This window comes from Synchiropus splendidus, chromosome 3 (assembly GCF_027744825.2).
Source record: "Synchiropus splendidus isolate RoL2022-P1 chromosome 3, RoL_Sspl_1.0, whole genome shotgun sequence".
Lineage (NCBI taxonomy): Eukaryota > Metazoa > Chordata > Actinopteri > Syngnathiformes > Callionymidae > Synchiropus > Synchiropus splendidus.
In genome coordinates this window covers 12129065-12150631 of record NC_071336.1, presented here as the reverse complement: position 1 = coordinate 12150631, position 21567 = coordinate 12129065, and the positions used below count along the sequence as shown (strand labels likewise).

Here is a 21567-nt window from a genome sequence, read left to right as displayed (position 1 = left end):
CACCATTGGCTCTCTGCATGTCAGTGTTCAGTCACGTGGTGTTACAGGGACGGCCATGTTTCTGAAACACAAACAACAAGCAGAGCAGCGACGCGGATCCAGCATACATTCACGGTGACATAACGGACATATACACAGAAATAGTACAAGTACCACACATCAGAGCCAGTACCAGTACAATTCTGTCGAATCTACAGTCACTAAACCAGACCCATGCTGTAGCAGAACCTGCCTGCTTAAGGTAAGATGACCACGGTTCCTCTTCTATGCTAACTAGCTGGTAGGCTAAAGGTAGCTTCTACTAGGTTTGAATTGATTTCCTCGTCGAAACTGCTCGCTTCTTCTTTTACTCGTTGCATAATGATGCAGTGTGCGATACAGTAACCGGTGCTGTTGATATTTCAAAGGGGAAGCATTTAGCCAGATTGAATTTTATATCTGGATTTCGGTGCTGCAGGCCGAAGCAAAACCAGCGGAACTCTCCGCCCCCCTGCGCCACCATCTCGGGTGTCATTCGTAGCGAAGAGGCCTATGAATTCCACCGAGTGTGCAGCCGACCAGTGCGCACCACTTCACCCGAGTTCTGGTGTAGTTTCGAACGGTATCGAATGCAGTGACGCAACAAAATGCGTGGCGTTGGTTTTTACCTACATTTGAAGACAGACTAGAGCTTCACAGGTGTTGCTTCGACCGCTAATGTCGTTAGGCAGTGGTGTGCCTTCTGCTTACTAAATCAGACCACAAACTTGTCCAAAACATGTTAAATGTGTGTTGGTCCAATTTTGCAATTGCATTCAAAACAAACATCCATTCCCTTAAAGTTTAGCAAATCCTTGTAATTTTGCAAGTGAAATGCACACACCAGTGTTTTGTTTGTGCGCTTGTATGACACATATACAGTTTATATCATGTTAATTTTTTTTAAGTTCAGTCCAGTAATAACACATGGATCGGCCTTGAAGATTGAAAGCACATTGTTAATGATTGTGCACATCACAAGTATTTCTTTTGTCACCTCAAGTAATATTTCTTGACATAACGATCTAGCTAAAACGTTCATCATTCTTGTTAACAATTCAATGATAAATAAAGTATTTACTAGTATTTTCAAGTCTTCACTGCATGGCCATTTTTTATTTTCAGTTAATTTCCTCAAGAATAGGAAGGATGATCCGCTTCTTCCTCCATCGGTGGACAGTTGCAAATGCACTGTGCAGCAGAAATTCACTCAGAGTGAAACTGTATGCACCGTTACTTGAGGAGAAGATTTTGTTCATCAATTCCAGTAGTTTTTTCGGTTGACTCGAGCAATTAGTTGCAGCCCTAAAACTTACATTTCATAATCTTTGTGCTTTTGTTAAACAAGTTGTTTAAATAATGGAAACTATATGACATCTTTTTTAGTTTTATTCATGATCAAGCAGTTTTGCCTGAACAATAAGGTATTTGAATTATACCCTGAAAAGCCATGGTCACAGATTTTTGCCTTTGCCTGCACTGGGCTAATGAAATGTATGTATGTATGTAAATGGTATCGCAGAACACAAACCTGAACGATGCTTTCCCGGACTGTTCAAGTTGATGGCTCAAAGCCGTTTAATATACTGAGGGAGAGCTGTGTTCCCTCACCCCTTGTACAAGTGTGATCATTAAGTGTTTTGGCTTTGTTCTTTACATCCAAACTATGTCATATATATTACCTGGTTGATGGTACCTACATACCGAGCTGATACCTACTACATTGTTCACACACATACATACATTATATATATATATATATATATATATATATATATATATATATATAATATTTATAAACCAGTATTATATTACCAAAAGTAATCATATATTCATTCTATTCCATTTGGACACTACAGTCTCACTTGAGTCTCACTATTTTATGATGAAAGTCATTGGTGGAGTTTGTCTCCAACATCATTATTTGTGTATGTTTAAATATAATAGTTAACTGAGTGTAGAGATGAAAAATTCAATGTTTCACGTCTCTGGTAGAACCCTGTCGTGTCTGACAGACTGCTCTGCCAACTTTATTTAGGGGTTAAATTGATCCGTCTGTCTGCTGTGTCTCTTTACTCTTAACAGTTTATGCTGACTATGGATGCGACTGAACACATTTCCTAAATGCTATTGTAGAAATATTAGAAATAATGTGAATAAATAATCATTTGGTCATAATGTATTCTCAAAAACATTATACAAACTGTCAGTCCTTGTCTTGTCTTGTGTGATGAAAGACCTTTTTGCAATTCTCTCACTCAAAATGCTTGTATTTTATTTCCTTACTGAAGATTTCACGAATACTTTGACAGTTTTAGAATTTGTTGATGGTCCCTAACTGATGCCAGGTTGTAGCATTCGCGCTGCCCAGTGAGAGTGTGTCCGCGATCAGTTAACCCTAATTGGGCTCGCAGAAGACAGCCCCTTCCCCAATCCTGGAGCATATGTCAGTCCAATGTCCAACTATTTTCACTGGACTGGAGCGTCTCGTCTTCACTCCGCTGAGTTAAAGAGACTTCACAATGATGAAGAATGAATAATAGGTGAAACACATGCCATTCGTTCAGTCTGGGGAATGACAAAGTGAAATGTGGAACGAAGTAATGTTAAATCGTGTTGATCGTGCGTCTGATGACAGTCTTTGAACAATATATTGCTGCAATAGCTCTTACTTTTTGGACTTATTTCCTATATAAACAATCATCTCAACAGCAACTTGTCCAAAACCGCAGCCAGTTCGGCGACTCATTTGGTGAAGAGCCGCATGAAACTGGGGAAAGAGCCGCATGCGGCTCAGGAGCTGCGGGTTGGCCAGGCCTGGTGTACACTGACGGTCTTATTTTGATTACAAATTAATTTTCAATCCTTGTGATCGGTGGTGATCGGCACTCTGGCTGATCAGCGTCGGTGATCGCCATCAAGTGTTTACAGATTTGTTCCTCTTCTTTGCATATTTATGCATTATAATCATACATTTGTATAAGCTGTGTATCTGTCATGGTTTTCTAAATGTTCACATAATATCTAATATATACATAAAGTATAAAGGCTTGCTGTTTCGCTGTTCTGCTAACTGTTAAGCAAGTGCTGTGTGCCGTGCTGCAATTGACACCGCTCCACGGTGCAGTTCACTGCATGGCATTGGAGAGCGGTAGCAGCAGGGGAAATGGTCGTCCGATTAAAAAGCTATGAGTCAGTTATGTAAACAGTGGTCCAAAGTTTGGAACTTATTTGCCATTCAACCTGTCAAAGTGTCAGCTATTCCATCAATAACAGTGCTTCCATGCCGCAAGTGTCGCGACTCACGAGATGTGGATAACCACAAGATTACACCGTCAAGGCAATATGTCGACTGTGATGGTCACGCTACTTTTAATGCAAAACAATAAAGTGTGATGATACTACTAGAAGGGCATTATACAGGTACTAATAATCAGTTGTTTACGGTGCCCTGCTGAGAAAAACTGGGCATTCATGGTTTCATGTTTTGCATTTCAGTGCGTCCCCCCCCAACTAAAACCCTGCTACACGTGGTGTATTATTATGAATATTTGCCGGTTCCGTGTTACTTTTCACAGACTGATGTCATGTCTGAACGACACTCTCGACTCCAACTTGAAGCACCACTGGTGCAAAGAGCGAGACTGAGCAGTGGCACACGTGAACCTGGTGAGACCGCGACAGCGCGCCGTGCTCTCCAGCTACGTGGCGTGTGACAGCTGTGGAGAGTGTGGCAGACTTCGGTTCACAATTGTAGTTTTGAAACTTATTTTTAATTAAGCGAACCTTTGATAATGACGTTGGTCGACTCTGAGTCTGTGGATCTGTGTTTATTTTATTAGATGGAGTGGTCCTCATAGGTTCTCTGACGCAGTCGTCTGCCTTGGTTCACATCAACACATGCAGGTTTCCCACTGCCCTGGCGCCTCCGCGAAACACCGTGGTGAAAATAGTTGGATATTGGACTGAGATCCGCTCCGGTATTGGCGACACCGTCCTCTTCCACGTCCCCATTAGGGTTCACTGATCGCGGACACACTCTCAGGCAGCACTAATACTACGACCCGGCATCAGTTAGGGACCATCGACAAATTCTAAAACGTTCAAAGTATTCATGAAATATTCAATAGGGCAAAGATTACACAAGAGAAAGGACTGACAGTTTGTATCATGATTCTGAGAATAGAATGTGACTAAATGATCATTTATTGAGATGCAGCAGATAGACGGCTCAATTTAACTCCTAAATAAAACAACCGGGTTCTACGAGAGACATGAAACATAGAATTTCTCATCTCTACACTTGGTTGACTATTATATTTAGACGTAAACAAATAATGATGCTCCAGTAATAATTTTCATCATGAAACAGTTTCAAGAGAGACTGTAGTGTCCAACACATGGAATATAATGAAAATGGATTTATCGTGATGATTATCGTTACAATTTTATTTAAACATTTATCGTGATAACTTTTTTTGTCCTTATCGCCCAACCCTAGTTTCTGGCTTAAATCAATGCTTTATAATGCTGGTACTGTTCATGTAGCATGATGGGCTCATTCCTGTATTTGGACCTGTGTAAAACAACCCTGCAATCAGGCTTTTAGCTAGGATTTTGAAACAGGGCGTCCATAGCCACGCCCACATGCCTCGCCCCCAACTTATGACTCCACCCCCAGCCCATTCCCCTCCACAACACACCAGGATGAATGTTGTCCAGTAACATAACTTGCTGTGCAAAAAAAAGATGCTGTAAACATATAATTGTACTAAAGTAACTTATAACGTTTAAAAACCAAACACATTGCATCAAATATTAGAAATGTTGTCACAATAACAAATTCATAATGCAGAAAACACCGGGAGGTCTGGTGGTATATTTCTCGAGCAGCTGCAAAGTCAAAATCAGCAAATCCACTTCTTCTTCTGTCCGGTCTCTTCCTCGCTCTCCTGATCTGATGAAGGGATGGGACTTCCTCCTATAGATAACTGACAGTGATTAATTAAAATAATAATTATTTCTCTTTCTAGATGCTATCTCGACAACAGTTTTGTTCATCTTCATTTGTATAGTGATGGAAGACAAGCACAGAGTTATATCAGCTGTGAATCTGTGATGGTTTTCTGAACTTTCACACACTCAACTCAACCAGAGTAGAGTTGATTATAAAACGGTTTATATCAGCGAGGAGAGGGTAGCTTTGTTCTTCGTCTTTTCATGAGGCATGACACACCTCGTCTGGAAGAAAATGTATAGATCTCATTTTATTACCAAGAACTAGTGTCTTTGTCTATTGTACCTACTTGTCTGTTAAGTGTTTTTTTTTCTTCTTTTTTTTTAAGTGGTGAAGAGGACGGAGGGCAGAAAAAGTAGGAGTCACCCGGTTGGGTCTCCATCGACCCAGCTATCATCTTGGGGCCAACAGTAGCCCACGGAGGGAGAGGAGAGAGAGAGAGCGACTTGTGTCTACATTTGGCAGCTGATCCAGCAGCCTGGCCACCTGGGGTTCCTGTGTGACAGGAAAAAAAAAACTGCTGTAAAACTTAAAAAAAGTCTGTTTACTGATAATTGGGAGTTTGAGTAGCAGGAGCTTTCAAACTGTCAAAAACCTGATAACCAGGTACTCCTCAAGCACCTAAAATTGGCAGCTATTCATTCAGTGTATGTGTATTTGTTTGAAAAGATCGCATAGTAAACACCACTCAGCCTTCTAGTCACCCAAGCCTAAACAACTGAACGAGCCAGCAGTTGCCTGGTCCAGCCCGGTCCAGTCCAGTCCAGCCTGCTCTGATCATCTGGACAGGGTGAGGAAAGATTCTTTTTTTTTTTTCGACTCTGTCTCTGTTTCTTTATCTTACTTAACTGAAGTGGCTCTCCTCCAGATACTTACTTCTGTGTGGACAAGAGGAATATGACTGCTGAGACTCTAAACTTCGGCCCAGAATGGTACTTGCATATTTGTCCACATTTCACAAGTTTTCCTTTTACATCAATGTTTTTTGATATCTGGATAATCATTGGACACTTTTTGAAAGATAAATATACACTCAACATTTCCAATACACAGAATATGTGAGTACTTTGGGTAATTCTTTTCAATTGCTATAAGTGTGAGTCGAGTTCCTCTACTCTGAAGACACCAGACACATTCTTTTCCTCAGGCTTCATCTGCTTCTGATGAAAGTGGAGAGTGTGCAAATATGAATGAGTCCTTTGTTTTAGCAGATGGTCGTTTTAACAGACCTTGAAATGAAACCTCAACATTTGACGTGTTTTTGGATAAGGGTTCTATGTACATATTTTGTTCCATTAAGTGACCTCCCGGTAGTATTGAGTGTTAACATTGCTTGCTAATGTATTCAACGCAAGACCTTGAAAAACAGCATCTACCTTAAAAGTTTTTCACAGATGTCTGTTGATAACTCCTCAGGCTCCGTGCACTGTCCAGTGGGGGGAGTGTGACCTCTCCCCCACCTTCCCCCGCCATGCCAAAGTACAAGCTGGCCGAATACCGTTACGGCCGCGAAGAAATGTTAGCACTTTATGTAAAAGACAACAAGGTGGGTGAAGTCAGCTGGAAAATATTCAGTGTGTGATCCTCTTTCTAAAGTTGAGTCTGGTATGTCAGGTCCCAGAAGACATGCAGGATAAAGAGTTTGCTGCTATTCTGCAAGAGGAACCCATGCAGCCCCTTGCACTGGTACCACTTACTGAGGAGGAGCAGGTAAGTGTGTAAAATTGTAAATAAGAGGACCCAGGCAATAAATTCTCTCTTTTGGGATGGTGTTTTAATGAATTTAGAATGTCAAACGCTGTCTTGCCTAACTTTTTTTTCTTCTGTGCTTTCTACTTTCAGCGGAACTTCTCGATGTCTGTGAACAGTGTGGCTGTGCTGAGGTTGATGGGGAAAGGAGTCAGTGGTGCTGCCCCAGCCGGAGTGATCAGAGGACGAGGGGCTACACGAGGAGGCCGAGGTAAGGGGGAAGACGGCACTCAAGCTGCCTACCTTCGATTAAAGTCAAACCCAAATAGTGGTACCTTGGGTACATATGGTCGTCCTCTTGTAGTCTTGGCACGAGCCACAGCATAGTGAATGCAAACGTAAATGCTTGCTACCTCTCCAATTGAGTATAGTTACATGCAGAGAGCAGCCTGACGCAGGCAATAGCTCGATTAAGCCACAGAGTCCATTTGTGCAATGTTCTTCCGGTTTACATGCAGTGGAGAGAAATTTGGATTGCTGGATCATGCACCTCTGTGACAAGGGGTGGCATTGGCAACTCCTCAGTTTTCAGTCCTTCCATTTGGCTGTCGGTAAGGAGGAACAGACAAAGCAGTCAGGTCGCAAGGGGCCATTTCTGACTGTCATGTTGTTCTCTGTACACAGTGGTTGTGCTGCCTTATCATCTAGTGAAACTTAAAAGAGCCGGGAGAGCAGTAGTTCACATCTCACACCCTGTTATGGAACTGTCGTCGTCATCAACGCCGTTCCTTCGGCAGATCTCTGGATTAAACTTGCACGTTGAATAAAGTTAAATATTCAGGAGACTACGTTGTCTTTGTATTGCAAGGATGGTAGATGTCAAGTAATTCAAGCACTTATGGTCACCACATTGAGCCCAGACTTAGCAACCATGCTAATGGTTTCCTCTATGCTAACTGCATTATCTAGGTTGTGTAGTCCTGACTAAGAGGAATTCGAAGTTCTCTCCTGTAGTCGCACTAATCTGTTTACATGCTATTTAAAAGTCCGAACTTAGCCGGACTAACTCAATAACTCAATTATCTGAGCTGTCATGTGAACATGTTGAAGTTTGTAATATCCTCAACATTTTCCTCAGTTCTCACACACTGATGGCCAAGCTGTCCCCCTTCGCGGTCGAGCGAGTGAAAACATTCTGCACTGTTTTGCCTTTAAACATTGTGAACATCGTTCAGTGCTATATAAATAATACTTTATTATTAATTAGATTATCAAGTTGTATGTATACATTGTTTCCAACAATGCTGGTTACCCAGCAAGCCAACAAGATTCCTTCATGCTGCGCCTCCTGTCAGTTTCTTTATTTGCTGAGACAATTTCTTTTGCTCTTAATGTTTTTTTCAGTTGAAATTATGATGGGCAATAACTTGCCTTACACGATATACCGCCAAACACAATCTCCACGATAACAATTCTGCATCTCACGATAAATTCGACAAACACATGGCACACTCTCTGCATTTGACCTCCACAAATGGACATGACTAGACCGCTCCCCAGCTCCGCTGCATTTGACAGCTGACACCGGCATGAGACTGAGGTGAACTTTGCTTCACAAGTGTAGTTTTAAACTTATTTTTAATGCAGGGGACCTCTGATAATGATATTGGTCGACTCTGAGTCTCTGGATCCATGTTTATTTTATTAGATGGAGTGGTCCTCATAGGTTCCCTAACGTGGTCGTCTACCTTGGCTCACATCCACACATGCAGGTTTCCCGCTGCGCTGACGCCTTGGTGAAACACCATGGTGACAATAGTTGGATATTGGACGGACCTCTGCTCTGGTATTGGCGGTGGCGTCGTCTTTCGCGTCCCTGATCAGACTTCACTGATCGCGGACACACTCACAGGCAGCGCTGATGCTACAATCCGGCATCAGTTAGGGACCATCAACAAATTCTAAAGCAGTTGAAGTATTGGTGAAATCTTCAATAAGGCAATGAAAAACAACCATTGTAGGAGAGAGAATTGTGGAAAGGCTTTTCATCACACGAGACAGTTTGTATAATGATTTAGAGAAAGAATATGACTTAATGATCATTTCTTCACATGATTTCTAATATTTCTTCAACAGCATCTAGGTAATGTGTCCGGAGTGGTCCATAGTTAAAGTAAACTGTTAAGAGACATGAGATACAGCGGACAGACGGCTCAATTGAACCCCTAAATAAAGCTGGCACAACAGTCTGTCAGACAGGAGTGGGTTCTACCAGAGACATGATACATTGAATTTCTAATTTCTACACTTAGTTAACTAATATATTTAAACATAAACAAATAATGATGTTGGAGACAAACTCTGCTACTAAGTTTGAAGAGTAGTAGTCTTCAGGGTGTACAGCTTGTGAACTGCCATGACAAATGAACTACGCACTGAAGCACAGCTTCCATCTTTCTGACTTTCGGTCTCACTGTACGGTCTACATCATGAATGTTCCTTTTCAGAATCTCAGTCAGTCAATTGCTCTCTGTTATGATGCTCCAGTGAATCACTTCCTGAAGTTACAGGTGTCTGCCATGCTTGCATTAAGTAGTAACTGCATCATACTCCATATTTGCAAATAGTCTTGGCTTGTTTATGTGCTATGAAGTTGACTGTCGCAATTTAGTTTTTGTTTTATAGGATGCAAATTAATAGGTCATTAAAATTGTTCTTGGGTTCCGTCTCTGCCCAAGTGTTTACTTATGACAATTTCTGGTTTTAATTACTTCATAGCTGTCCTTGTGGATGACCTTTGCAAGTTAAGAAAGTTGTTAATGTTGGAAAGTGTTTATATGTGTCTTTTCCTCTTCACACTGAGTAACTTTTGTTGAATTTATGTGAACAGGTCGGGGCCGGGGTGAAGGTGGATTTTACCAAAGAAGTATTGAAGATGCAGAGGTAGGCTTCGGACGCAATGTCCGAGAGATCCATCGTAGTCAAAGCTGGGACGACAGGTGAGCAACTCCTTAGGATGGATCATAAGTGCACGTCTTTGTAAATCTGAAACGCTTATGTGTACGCTAATGTGTTCCAATGTGTAAAGGGGTGAGCGGAGGTTTGAGAAACCAATGCGAAGAGAAGGACGTCCTGGCTTTGAGGAGTCTGGCGGTCCAGGGGGTCCTGGCAGGAAGGACTATACGAGGGCTGACAGTGATAACTGGCGTACCCTGAGAGAAGAGCAGCAAGAGGAGGAGGAGTCAGAGCCTGGGAACAATTGGAGACTATCTGGTCCCCGCAGAGATGGTACACTACTTTTTCAAACCCCTGCAAAACTCGAGGTTGCTTTGTTGAGTTCAACCATGGTGTAGCTTTCAACCTTTTTTATGCCACAGAACATTTCGTACATTGAAAGCTCACCACCAACAGTACCTTGGCCAAATCACTCGGTCGAAAATCCTGTAGAAAATCCCATTTAGTTTGTGAAAAAAAGAAGTAGCTATTCTGACTCTTGGCTATTTTGGTGGACTATTTGCAGAAACAAATTGCAGAAAATATATTTGTTTGAAAATGTCTCCAGAAAGGGGTGGACAATATGGCAAAAATATATCACTATTTTTTTATTCATTTATTGTAAATAATTTTGAGTTTATCCATCTCTTTTGCATGAATTCATGCTACATTGAGGAATTTCCAGACAAATCTTAAACATTCCTTGCCTCAGCTTCATAACAATACTTAAGGTGAATTCCAATTCCTCCCTTGATTGTGAAGAGTAAGCATGTGAGACGTGTGTTGGAAGGTCAAAATAACGTTGATTTGTGTTGAACCTCTACTCTTCAGTCACCTGCCGAATTGGCGATGTGACTGCTGAAGAGCTTGTTTCACCTTTCTTTTCGAAAAACTCATTTTTATCTCAATGCGTTGTCGTTCTGATGCGCAAATCATCGTTCAGGCTGCTCTGCATGTTTCATTGAGTGAATGTGTCACATGCCATGATTCGGTGACTCTTCGCCAATCCTTCTGTTCCTTTAGCAGCTCAAAGATGTTCAAAATGCTACTTGTTAATGCATTTTGTGATGTACACAAACATATTTATTTGCACTCAGTTGTGATATTTAATACAAGGTTTGGAAGATAATCCTTTTAATTCCTTTTTTTAAATCCGCAATATCACTCAATCGAAACAGCTATCGATTGAATCAATTCTTTAAAAACTCGTTAGTTGCAGCCCTAAAATCATTCTCATCTGACTTCCTGTTGTCTACAGATGGTGGTCCTCGCTCAGCTGGCTGGCGGGACCACAGTGGTCCGGGTGAACGCCGAAGAAAGTTTGACTTTGATTTCCGTGACTCTGAGGGCCACGGTGGTGGCCGTCGGCGTGCTGGCAGTGACGGGCTGGAAGATGACAGGGATGGCCTGCCTGAATGGTGCACTGATGAAGAGGATGGGGGAATGGGCACCTTTGACTCCTCTGGAGCGTTTATGACCATGAAGGTAGGGTTTTAACCTCCCAGATCATCACCAGCTGCCTGAGTTATAGTTTGACATTGTACCCCTATTCAGAAGGGTGGTAAGGAGACAATCCTGGAGGAGGAGTTGGAATTCAAGGGCATTGAGGAGGAAGAGGAGGAAGAAGTTTCAGCTGTTGCTAATGGGGAAAGACCTTCTGAAGGGGACAAAGATAAAGGTGAGGACAGAAATGTCTAATTACAACTTCATTCTGCAGATTTTCCTGTTAAGTAATTTCTTTCTCTCTTCTCAGAAAGTAAAGATGGCATCTCAACTCTGGGCGAGAGGGAAGGAAAGTCAGCCTCTCCCTCTTCCTCCCCACCGTCCAACAGTACACCACCTTCTCTGGACCTTCAAACTAGCAGCTCCAATTCACTGGTCGACAACAGCCCTCTGAGCAGCCACTCTGTCAAAGCTGGTAGCTCTTACAGTGAAGGTGAGCACTCACATTTTAAGTAAAAAAATCTTTTCTAATCTCATCTAAACATGTACCTCACTTTGGCCAGTTTCTATTCTATTTATTTAATTGCATTGATTGATTAACAGTGATGTGAAATGGTTTGTCTTTAAGGAATAAAATCACCATAATGGTTTCGTACAGTAAGGAGTAGACTCTTCTGTGGAAAAGATTTTCAAGTTAGTTTCTTGCGTCTCCATCAGATGCTCCAGCAGGGGTTTCCAAGAGCCTTACTGTGTCCAGCAACCCTTCGTCCCTGCCCTCCCCTCCTCCTGCATCGGCTGCTCCCCTTCTTACACCTTCTGGTGGAGGAGACACTGAGGATGATGAAGGGATGAAGCACCTCCAGCAGGTACTGTCATCGAGATTTACAAGTTAAAAGTTATAAGTCACAAGTTAAAATGTGCCTTTTATCTTTTGCTACAATGAAGCCACATCATAAAACGTAAGTGATAATCATTGTGTGTTGTGAAATCAGGAGGCAGAGAAGATGGTGGCCTCCCTGCAGGATACGTCACTGGAAGAGGAATGCTTCACACAGGCACTGCAACAGCAGGAGACCCGAAACACTGCAGCTGCCCTGCCACTGTCTCATGAGTCAGCCATGAAGTGGTTCTACAAAGACCCACAAGGAGAGATACAGGGTATATATTTTATCTTCTTTTGTGCTGCCACCTGCTCAGGCTGATGCAATCTTCCCTGCCATGGCAGGTCCCTTTACCACCGTGGAGATGTGCGAGTGGTTCCAGGCGGGCTATTTTACCATGACCCTTTTGGTGAAGCGGGGATGTGACGAGGGCTTCCAGCCACTAGGAGATGTGATCAAGATGTGGGGCCGTGTTCCTTTTGCTCCAGGGCCCTCTCCACCTCCTCTTCTGGTGAGACAGCCGCCTCCGAGTCAGCGCCAGCAGCCCGCCAGGGTGCCCACTGCGACTGTGAGTTGCCCATCAGTTGAAATTTTTTTTTTGGCTTCTTTGTCAACACATAAATACATATATGGCAAAACTGGTATAGCTTGTCATTGAGTGGTGATTGTTCCAGGGAAACTTGGACCAGGAGCGTCTGAAGAAGCAGCAGCAGCAGGAGCTTGCAGCAGCAGCTCTCTATCAGCAGATGCAACAGCAGCAGCTTTTCCAGCTCATTAACAGGTCTCAGCTAAATAGATTTCTGGAGATGCTAGCAAATGGACAGAAATAAACATAAATGCCTAACAGTTAACTAACTGACATGTTCATTTTTTAATTCAGATATATATCGGAGTTAGTACTAGCATGCATAGGTGAAAACTACAGTAATTGTAGATCTCATAGATCTCATGCCTTTTTGCTCCTGTTTTTCAGGTGCAGTGAGCAGGGTATGATGCCTTCGATAAACAGGTCGATATCAGTGCCAGATACAGGGTCCATGTGGGACATGCATACCTCAGCTTCACAGCCTTCAGGTAGCTTCTTCACCGAACAGAACAATTTTAGACATATTCACGACAAGAGAGATGTTATGGAATGTTTGTTTTGCGTTGCAGGCGGTGAAGCCAGTCTTTGGGACTTAACAATGAATTCTTCTACTCAGGGTCCAACTCTGGAACAGCTTCAGAAGGTTTGCTCAGTAAAACCTTTGTTTTGGTTTTGTGAGCATATGCGATGATTGCTATTTCTACAGCTCCAACAGGAAAGGAGAGATGCTGAACTCAGGGCGAAGCGGGAAGAAGAGGAACAGCAACGCAAAAGGAGGGAGGAGAAGAGGAGGCAACAGGAGGAGCAGAAGAGGCGGGAGGAGGAGGAGATTTTTAGACGCAAGCAGGTGAATAAACTCAGTGCTCTGGATTTTTCTGCAACGGGAAACGTATGTATGGAAATACACTTCTCCAAAGGTTGTGTCAGTAATCAAATAATAAGGGCATATAAGCTCAGCGCATGCATGTTAACCTGGACAGAATTTTGTAAAAAATGCAGGTAAGCTACCGCTAGCATCAACATTTGGTTGCTACTGATATTTTTGTGTTGCATTCTTTGGTATCTTATGTACTGTAAATCATCTTTTATCTGTTTTTTTCTATTTGCCTTAGTTTCTTTCGAATACATGGTTTATATTTTTGTACTTTTCTACAGTGTCGCCAGCAGCAGGAACTCATCATGAAGCTGCTCCAGCACGCTCCTCAGCAGCAGCAGGGGCCTGGTGCTGGTGGCTCCAGCTGGAGTGGGACGTCATCCTCTGGGCTCAGTAAGTCAGGAAAGACTCTAGCTCTACTGGAAATGCAACAGGAAGCTGAACGGCTCCTTAAGCAGCAACGAGTGCAGCAGAGAGTGAGTTTCTTAAATTTAACAGTCATGTTATTTATTTTACATGTTATTTTTATTTTATTGTTTTTCGTTTTATTCTTTTTAACTGTTCCAAACGTTCTTTTCCACAGCACCCTGGCATGTCCATGGGAGGCTCCTCTACGATGGGGGGACAATGGGGGGATGGCGTAGGCATGTGGGGTGGTCTCGAGGGCAAGAGTAGCAGTGGAGGCTCTGGAGGTGGAATGGGCATGTGGGACGAGGCAGTGAAGAACCAGACTGGCATGCGGGGAAATGGCAACAACAACCTCGGACTGAAGAACAGCCGCAGCAGCCCCTCACTCAGGTACACCCAATAAATATATTCCCTTCTGTTGTTTCTTATCTATATTTTCAATATTTAAAAGGCAGCACTTTCTGCTGATTACTAGTATTTTTCAACTTAACTTTGTGTTCTGGCATTTTATACTGATGGCGTCAGTTTGCCTTTATTGGTAAAAAGGAGTTCATCATTAATGGCCTTGTGCGTTTACCTGTCACAGTGACCAGTACTTGATGCGACGGAAGCGGACAGAGGAAGAGGAAAAACTTCTAAAGCTACTGCAGGGCATGAAGCCACAGGATGGCTTCACAACCTGGTGTGAACAAATGCTGCATGCTCTCAACACCTCTGCCAACAACTCCTCCTCCTGCCCTGATGGTTAGAAGCTGAACTTCTATACCTGCTCACTGGCCACCTTGACGCCAGGTATTAGTTGATTGTGGTTCGGACATATTTCAATTTTGTTTTTCTGCTGTTGCAGTTGCCACGATTGTAGCGTATCTAAAGGAGGTAGAGTCACCCTATGCAGTTTTGGACTTTATCCGGTCCTACCTGGGGGACACTGTGGAAGCCAAAGAGTTCGCCAAACAGTTTCTTGAGAGACGTGCCAAACAGAAAGCAAACCAACAGAGACAGCAGCAGCAGGTTTGTTGATCTTCACTCTGTTCCATTGGTGGTTGTTCATTATTTTGGGACACGTAAATCAGGAAATGTGTGGAAGGATCTTAATATCCTTGTAATAAACTGTATTCAATGAAGTGTTTTTTCTTAATTATACTCGGTGCCACTGAAATGTTTAAAAAATATATATTTATATAAAAATAAACCATATATTTTATGGTTTTGAGACATAATATTTTTGTCTCTTTTCCGTGCAGCTGTCAAAGGAAGTGGCTGGACTGAACATGACCTTCCCTCTGCAGGTGAAATTGGATTCTTTCCTCGTTCAATCATACCATCTTTCACATTTAGTTTGCTGTTCCTATCCATGTGCTTTACAACTACTCAGTGCTGTGCATTCATGCTATGAAACTTTCTTGTAGTGAATTTTGTTTTCCATTTCATATCAGGCCCCATATTGTGCTGCCCATAACGCTGCACCTACAGTAGTTGTTGTGTATTTTAATTGATACAAACTGGTGCCTCTCGCCCGTGTTGCAGGACTCGATGCGAGGTATGAACCCAAGCACCCTGCAGTCCATGTTTCAAGCCAACCACATGGGCAAAGCCAGTCTCTATGAAAGCCAGAGCGGGAAGATGAAGAAGAAACAACCTATGATGCTGCACTCTGACCCCAGCATTTTAGGTAGGTCACCTGACTTCTGAACATCAATGGGCTCAGTAAAATCACGAGAAACTAAATGTTCTGCGCTTGGATAGAAGATATTATCTGGAAGCTGTGTCAGTTTTCTGTATTGTGGATGATACACAAAATAGGTTTATGTAAGTGAGGGCTGATGGGCAAAATACATGATAGATTGGATGGTTGGACCATGTGTGTTGCATAGTGCAATATTGCTCTGAGCCTATCTTGTCATGTATGATGTGCCTTAAGATTCATGGTGAGCCTTGTTTTCATTTTTTTGCTGTTGCTTACTATGCGCGTTAGAAATGTGCTCCTTCACGGGAACGAAGGAAAGATCATAAAACTATTTTAACGGAATACTGTTCTGAAGTACAGCATCTGCTGCAGGTTGTGAGTGCTCTCATGTAACTGGAAGTATTCATGTGTGAAAATTAACAAAACGCTTCTTGAATCATGTTGCCTTCCCTTTTAAAACACGCCAATAAGTTCAGAAATCAAAATGATGATGACACCAAAGAAATCACTGCAGTGCCTGCAGAAACATCTATACTCTGTTTGATGATTTTTTTTTGTGTGAATAGCTTGTCCTGTGTCAGATGAAATCACATGTGCAGTTGTCCTCACAGCTCATCTCATCTGCAGGTTACTCATTCCACAATGCGGACTGTCTGAGCCTGAGTGAGATGGAGATGGTGGAGGATTACTGAGGCGGCGCAGCAGCAATAGCTACCTGAGGCCTTCTGTCTTTTAATCAGACACACCTGATGACGAATGTGCACTGCTGGAGGAAACCGTGGGGGTGTGGGAGGGGGGGTTGGAACAACGAAGGGGACGAGTCTAATGTCCTCTTCAGCTGCACCATTTGAGCAATGATAGAGGGAGGGCGTGTGGGGTGGGGTTTCCTCTGGCTCTCAAACGTTTAAGCACCTTATATTGAACTACTGCACTTTATTGAGAGTGGATTTGTGTGCGCGCCTGTGTGTATAGATGTGTGAGAGAGTGGTTGTGTGTGTGGCAAATCAGTGTGTGTATGTATCGGAGAGAATAAAAAAGGGCGGCGACTGGTGGGGATAGTCAGGGGGACCTTATCAAGAGAGCGAATCCTTTCTCTAAAGAAAAAAAGACAAACACTGTTGATATTCTTGTTTTTCTGCATTATTGTTATTTTTTTACATTTATATAAAACAGTAAAGCTACCGAAAAATAAGTTCTAAAAAAATAAAAAACTTGAAGATTTGCACTTGCGTAAAAAAGCGTGAAAAAAAAGTATAAAAAAATGGGGTTAGATATAGACGCAGATATTTTTGTGAATGTGTGTATGGATGAGTGAATGTGTGTGTCAGAGACATGGACGTCTGCACAAATGTATTTTTTTTTCTTCATTAGTTGCTAACCAAGATGTAAAATACATAAGAGGCCATTTTGTCTTTTATTTTTGCTAATTTTGTTTTATGTTAGAGCGAATGTGTGCATGTGCAAGATAAAGGCAACACATCACACCCTTTATCTCCGCATCGCCCCTCATTGAAAATAGCATCCACCACTATCTTGTATTCCGTATTGGATGGGGCAAACCATGAGGGACGTGTGTGTGTCAAGTTTGCAGTGTGTCTGTTGATGACTGGTACTCATTTGGATGTTCTTTTATTTTATTTTTTAATGTTTTTTTTTTATTTTGTAAAATGCACATTTGTGCCTCAGAATATTGATGTGAGGGCGTGGCCATTGAGACATTAACTCTTTTGACAGTGGGTGTGATGCGTGTCTGTGCTCAGCACGGACTGAGTGGATATTTCTAGGGGCGGGTGGGATCGGGTGGTCTCCTTTCTGAGATCACGATGCCTTGTTTTTTTTTGTGTTTTTTTTTGTGTGTGTATGAATGAGCTGTGCCCGATTTCAGTCGGCATCGGCGTGGTGCATGAGTGTTTGTGTTACTTCAAACAAGTTTTGTTTTTCTACGAGAAATATATTAGAGTATAAACATTCTATAGAAAGTTTAAAAGTATTGGGACTAAGATGATGAGCACTTGGGGCTGCTAATTTTTCTTTGTTGTTTTTTGTTTCATCGCCATGTGAAGAAGTGTATTCTTTCTTTCTTAAGAAAAATATTGAATGTATTCCAAAAAACAAAATATGACAAGATACCTGAGCTGAAACCGGATTTTTTTTTTCTCTGAAGATTTCACAAATGGATAAAAAAAATTTCAGTTTTGTTTTTCAAGATTTCCACAGTTGAACACACTGCCTCTACAATCTTGTTTATTTTTGATTCCGGACTGGAGCTTTTGGTTGTTTACAAACCACGAGGATAACTGTGGCTGTGTTTTTGTTTTGTTCCCACACCATGAGTGGGGTTGGGTTTGCAAGTGCGCTTCAGCCATTCGGACACAGAGAGGATTTTATTTCGTAGAGTTGCAGGATCCTCAAACTGGACCTTTTTTTTTTCTTAGTTTTTGTGTGGATTCCTGAAACTTGATGATCAACGTGAAGAGGTGGCGGCTGTTGTGCGTTTGATGGTGGGGGGGGGACTCTGGCGGCTCATGAGCCTCACCTTCTCACCTATGCACTTTGCTCATTCAAGCTGTGAGGTACCATGCCAGGGATTCTGGGAGCACAACAACAACAGGAGGACTTAACAGAGGAGCGGAAAATTCCTAAAACTAAAAAAAGAGACTGAAGAAACTTCCCTTCTCCTGTACATAAACATATTTTTGTACTTTGGAACGACGTTGATGAAGGAAGTGATTTTAGGAGTGAATGTTCTTTACCTTTTTGTTTTGGATCCATTCCCCCAAAGTTTGTCATTCATCCCAACCTTCTGGGACAAACGGCGGGAAATTGGACGCCACGTGACAGAAATGGCACTGCAGCGACTCATAAGACTGACAGATGATCAAAACAAAGGACGTCGCAGCAGCTACACAATCTGTTTGTGGGGAGGCAGCTGAGTTATCGACCTGCTGACTGCCAGGACTCCCACTGCAGCACCTTGTCTGGACGCTGTTATGGTGAGTACGTTGTGCGGCTGCCGTCCTGTCTACTTGATCTTTACAATAATGAACCCAGAAAGTATGTCTTTTTAGCTTCAATGTGATTAGTGTCCTCACATGAATGTTATGTATGACAGCATACTTCAGTGTCTACTACTATCCTGTATGCCAACCTGTGGAGCCAATTCGCTTTTTGAACGCAATTTTCCCCCAGTAACTAGTTTGTTTTTTTCTTCCTCAGTCATGATGTGTTTGAGTTTACAGCTTTGCTGAGCAGAGTTGCCACGCACTGTCTTCTGGAGCCAGTTAGTAATGTTCTGAATAGTTGCGTTGCCTTTAAAGCCTCCCTCGTCTTTGATGTTGAAACACTATCTCTGCAACAATGCATTTCCCAAATGAACCGCCTCTTTTCTGTTAGTTGACTGCTCCGTGCTTCATGCCCTTTTTTGTGATATTTAGACCCATCATAGGGGTTAATGGTGGTACTCTCAGCCTTCTTGTCCCTACCACCCCCTTGCATTGCTGGAAACGTGGAACTTGACAAAATCTATAAAAAGTACTACACGGGGTAGTTTGGAAGATGAGCTATAGGAAGTGGTCATTGCACTGAAGTATTGTATTTGTGCGTTTTCATAGTCTCAAAGGAGGCACTCTGGGCACTCTGTGTAACGCTGCCACCAAGGTCTACAAAATAGTTCTCCTCTACATAATAAGAATCCATATTTTGGGCACGTCTGGTGTAGTTTCATCAGTTTTGAAAATTCATTTAGCGTAACACAAGTTTTGTAGCCAAAATCTGAACTAAATTGAGTCACGTGGCATCATATTTCATTACTGTCATCGTAGACTACATTGAGACATTGAGAAATTAGGTCTGAGCCAAGCGTCACGTCTGGTGATGAAAAATGATGAGACATACTTTGTTTTCTCCAGTGAGGATTTTCTTTACTGCGCAGCGTGGGCTGATGTCTTTCATAAAAGATGCAATATTTCTATAAGTGTTCTGCATTTCTGATGAAGATGTTTTATGCTTTTGTGCTTCAATTCTTTTCACAGAGTTGTGTTGAACGTTGTACTGATTCATTATTTCTTCCCCCCCCCCATGTTTTTTTTTCCCTTAAAGTTTCTCTTGCTGACCTCTGAACCTGAAACTTAATCTCTGGACATGACTTGAGGCGGAGACAGCAGCATTATCAGTCTCAAAGCTTCCACATCGGGCTGCCAGCAGGAGTCAAGGATGGGACGACGACTGCATCACCAACCAGCGAGACTTCCTGTGCTTTTGGAGGTGGAACCTCAAGTGATGACATCATCACTGTTGTTGCCCAAAACAGTGGAACTGATGAACTGAAAGATTTGTACATAAAAGGACTTTGACATACAGATTCCAAAGGATACAGACACATACACAGACACAAATGTGCACACACACACAAAATCCAAAGGACATGCACACACTTGTAAATAATGTAAGATTGTGTCGTTAGATATTCGGGTCAAATTGCCTTAAAAACATGAAAGTGTGGTCATGAATGAGGAGCCTGAGAAGAACGCTGCCTAATTAGCGTCAGAATTAATAATTCATATGTAAAAAATTTGCAAGGAATCTGTGTTTAATTTTGGCGGTTGTTAGAGGAGTCAGAGTTTTGTCTTGGCAGGGCTCACCGCTTTTGTTTCTTTTAAGTGTGTTATTGTAGGGGATTGAAACATGCAGACCTGAAGCTCAGCTGACTTGGTGATGACCAATGCATTTGATCCATTTTCATCCAAACTTGTTATTTGTTTTCTTTCCCTCTGCATTCTCTCACGGAACTTGGCACAGAATGCGAAAAATCAGAAAAGCCTTAAACGTATTGCTGTGTCATTAGTGGCTTCACGTGACGTGAAAAGCCCATAGTTGGTGATGGTTTAAAATTAAATTGCATGTTTCGGTGCTAAGGCTGCGATTTGTCTTGTGGGAAATCTTGAGGTTCTTTGGAATTTAAGGCACACTGAAACAGGTTCATATTGGATGTCATGTCAGTATGGTCAGTTGAGAGCAGACACATTTTCACCACTTCGATGTCGCGGATGCAAACATATGCTTGGCTGTGATAATCAAAAATGAGTAAGAAATTTGACAAAAACATTTCGACACCACTGGGTTTTACAGTTATTTGGTGTTATAAATCACACAGGGAAATGTGTAAAAGTATTTTTACAGAGAGTCTGAGATTGATCTGACTTGTCATGCACAAATATTTGGGTTGCAGAGGCTGAACAAAGAAACTTTTTTTTTCTTAACAGAACAAAACTACTTTTTTTTCAGAACCTCCCTTTGCCCTGTCCATCTTGTTGATTAAAATGTGTTTATTGATTTAATTTTAAATTTGGCTTTACATTGAAATCATAACTGGTGTATTTGAGTTTGAAACTGCCATTGAAGAGACTGACAGCTGTCAGTGTTATATGTACAGGTAATTCCACCTTTTTGTACTTTTAAGAATTCAAGTTGTTTTCTCCTTTTGGATGGACAAAAACAAGGCATGAACGTTTTGGTGGGGCAGGTTCTTCCTCACTCTGTCAGCTTTGCTCAGGTCTTCTCCAGACAGGTGAATTTGGTTTTGGTTGCTTCACAAATCTTTGAATGTTTAAAAATTCAGAGGTGAAGAAAGTTGGGGAAATGTGTACATAGTTTGTTTTTTTGTTTGAAAAACAAAATAAATAAATTAGTTAGCAATGAGTATTGATTTTGTTGCCTCTTTTTTTCTTGTGTTAGTGGTGTCTGCTGCTATGACTGAGGGATCATCAGACATGGTCATATTTTATTTCTCTTTGTGGGTCTATCATCATCTGAGCTGGAGTGGACACCACCAAGTAACAAAGGCTAAGTAGAGTCATATCTATCTATAAAATTCAGTTTCTGTCAATGTCGGTGAAGTTAAAAACGGATGCTATTCATAAAAACCATAGCTACTATGCTTCAGGTAGCAATTACTCTAAGCTGCTTACTGTT

At 42.0% G+C, this 21567-nt stretch overlaps 1 protein-coding gene across 1 annotated transcript; it reads left to right on the top strand.

Annotated features, from left to right (window-relative positions):
- Nucleotides 1-30: 30 nt before the first annotated feature.
- On the top strand, nt 31-21295 carry gigyf1a (GRB10 interacting GYF protein 1a). Its single transcript, XM_053859273.1, has 26 exons — nt 31-241; nt 5364-5825; nt 5904-5967; nt 6452-6581; nt 6650-6745; nt 6878-6995; nt 9615-9723; nt 9813-10012; nt 10977-11203; nt 11273-11396; nt 11472-11654; nt 11879-12027; nt 12154-12319; nt 12387-12610; nt 12717-12823; nt 13016-13116; nt 13198-13271; nt 13335-13475; nt 13784-13978; nt 14086-14300; nt 14497-14654; nt 14758-14921; nt 15155-15199; nt 15438-15582; nt 16225-18590; nt 19696-21295. Exons 3-25 carry the CDS (start codon nt 5933-5935, stop codon nt 16287-16289), a joined length of 3171 nt encoding a protein of 1056 aa, XP_053715248.1. The 5' UTR covers nt 31-241; nt 5364-5825; nt 5904-5932; the 3' UTR covers nt 16290-18590; nt 19696-21295.
- The last annotated feature ends 272 nt before the right edge of the window (nt 21296-21567 follow it).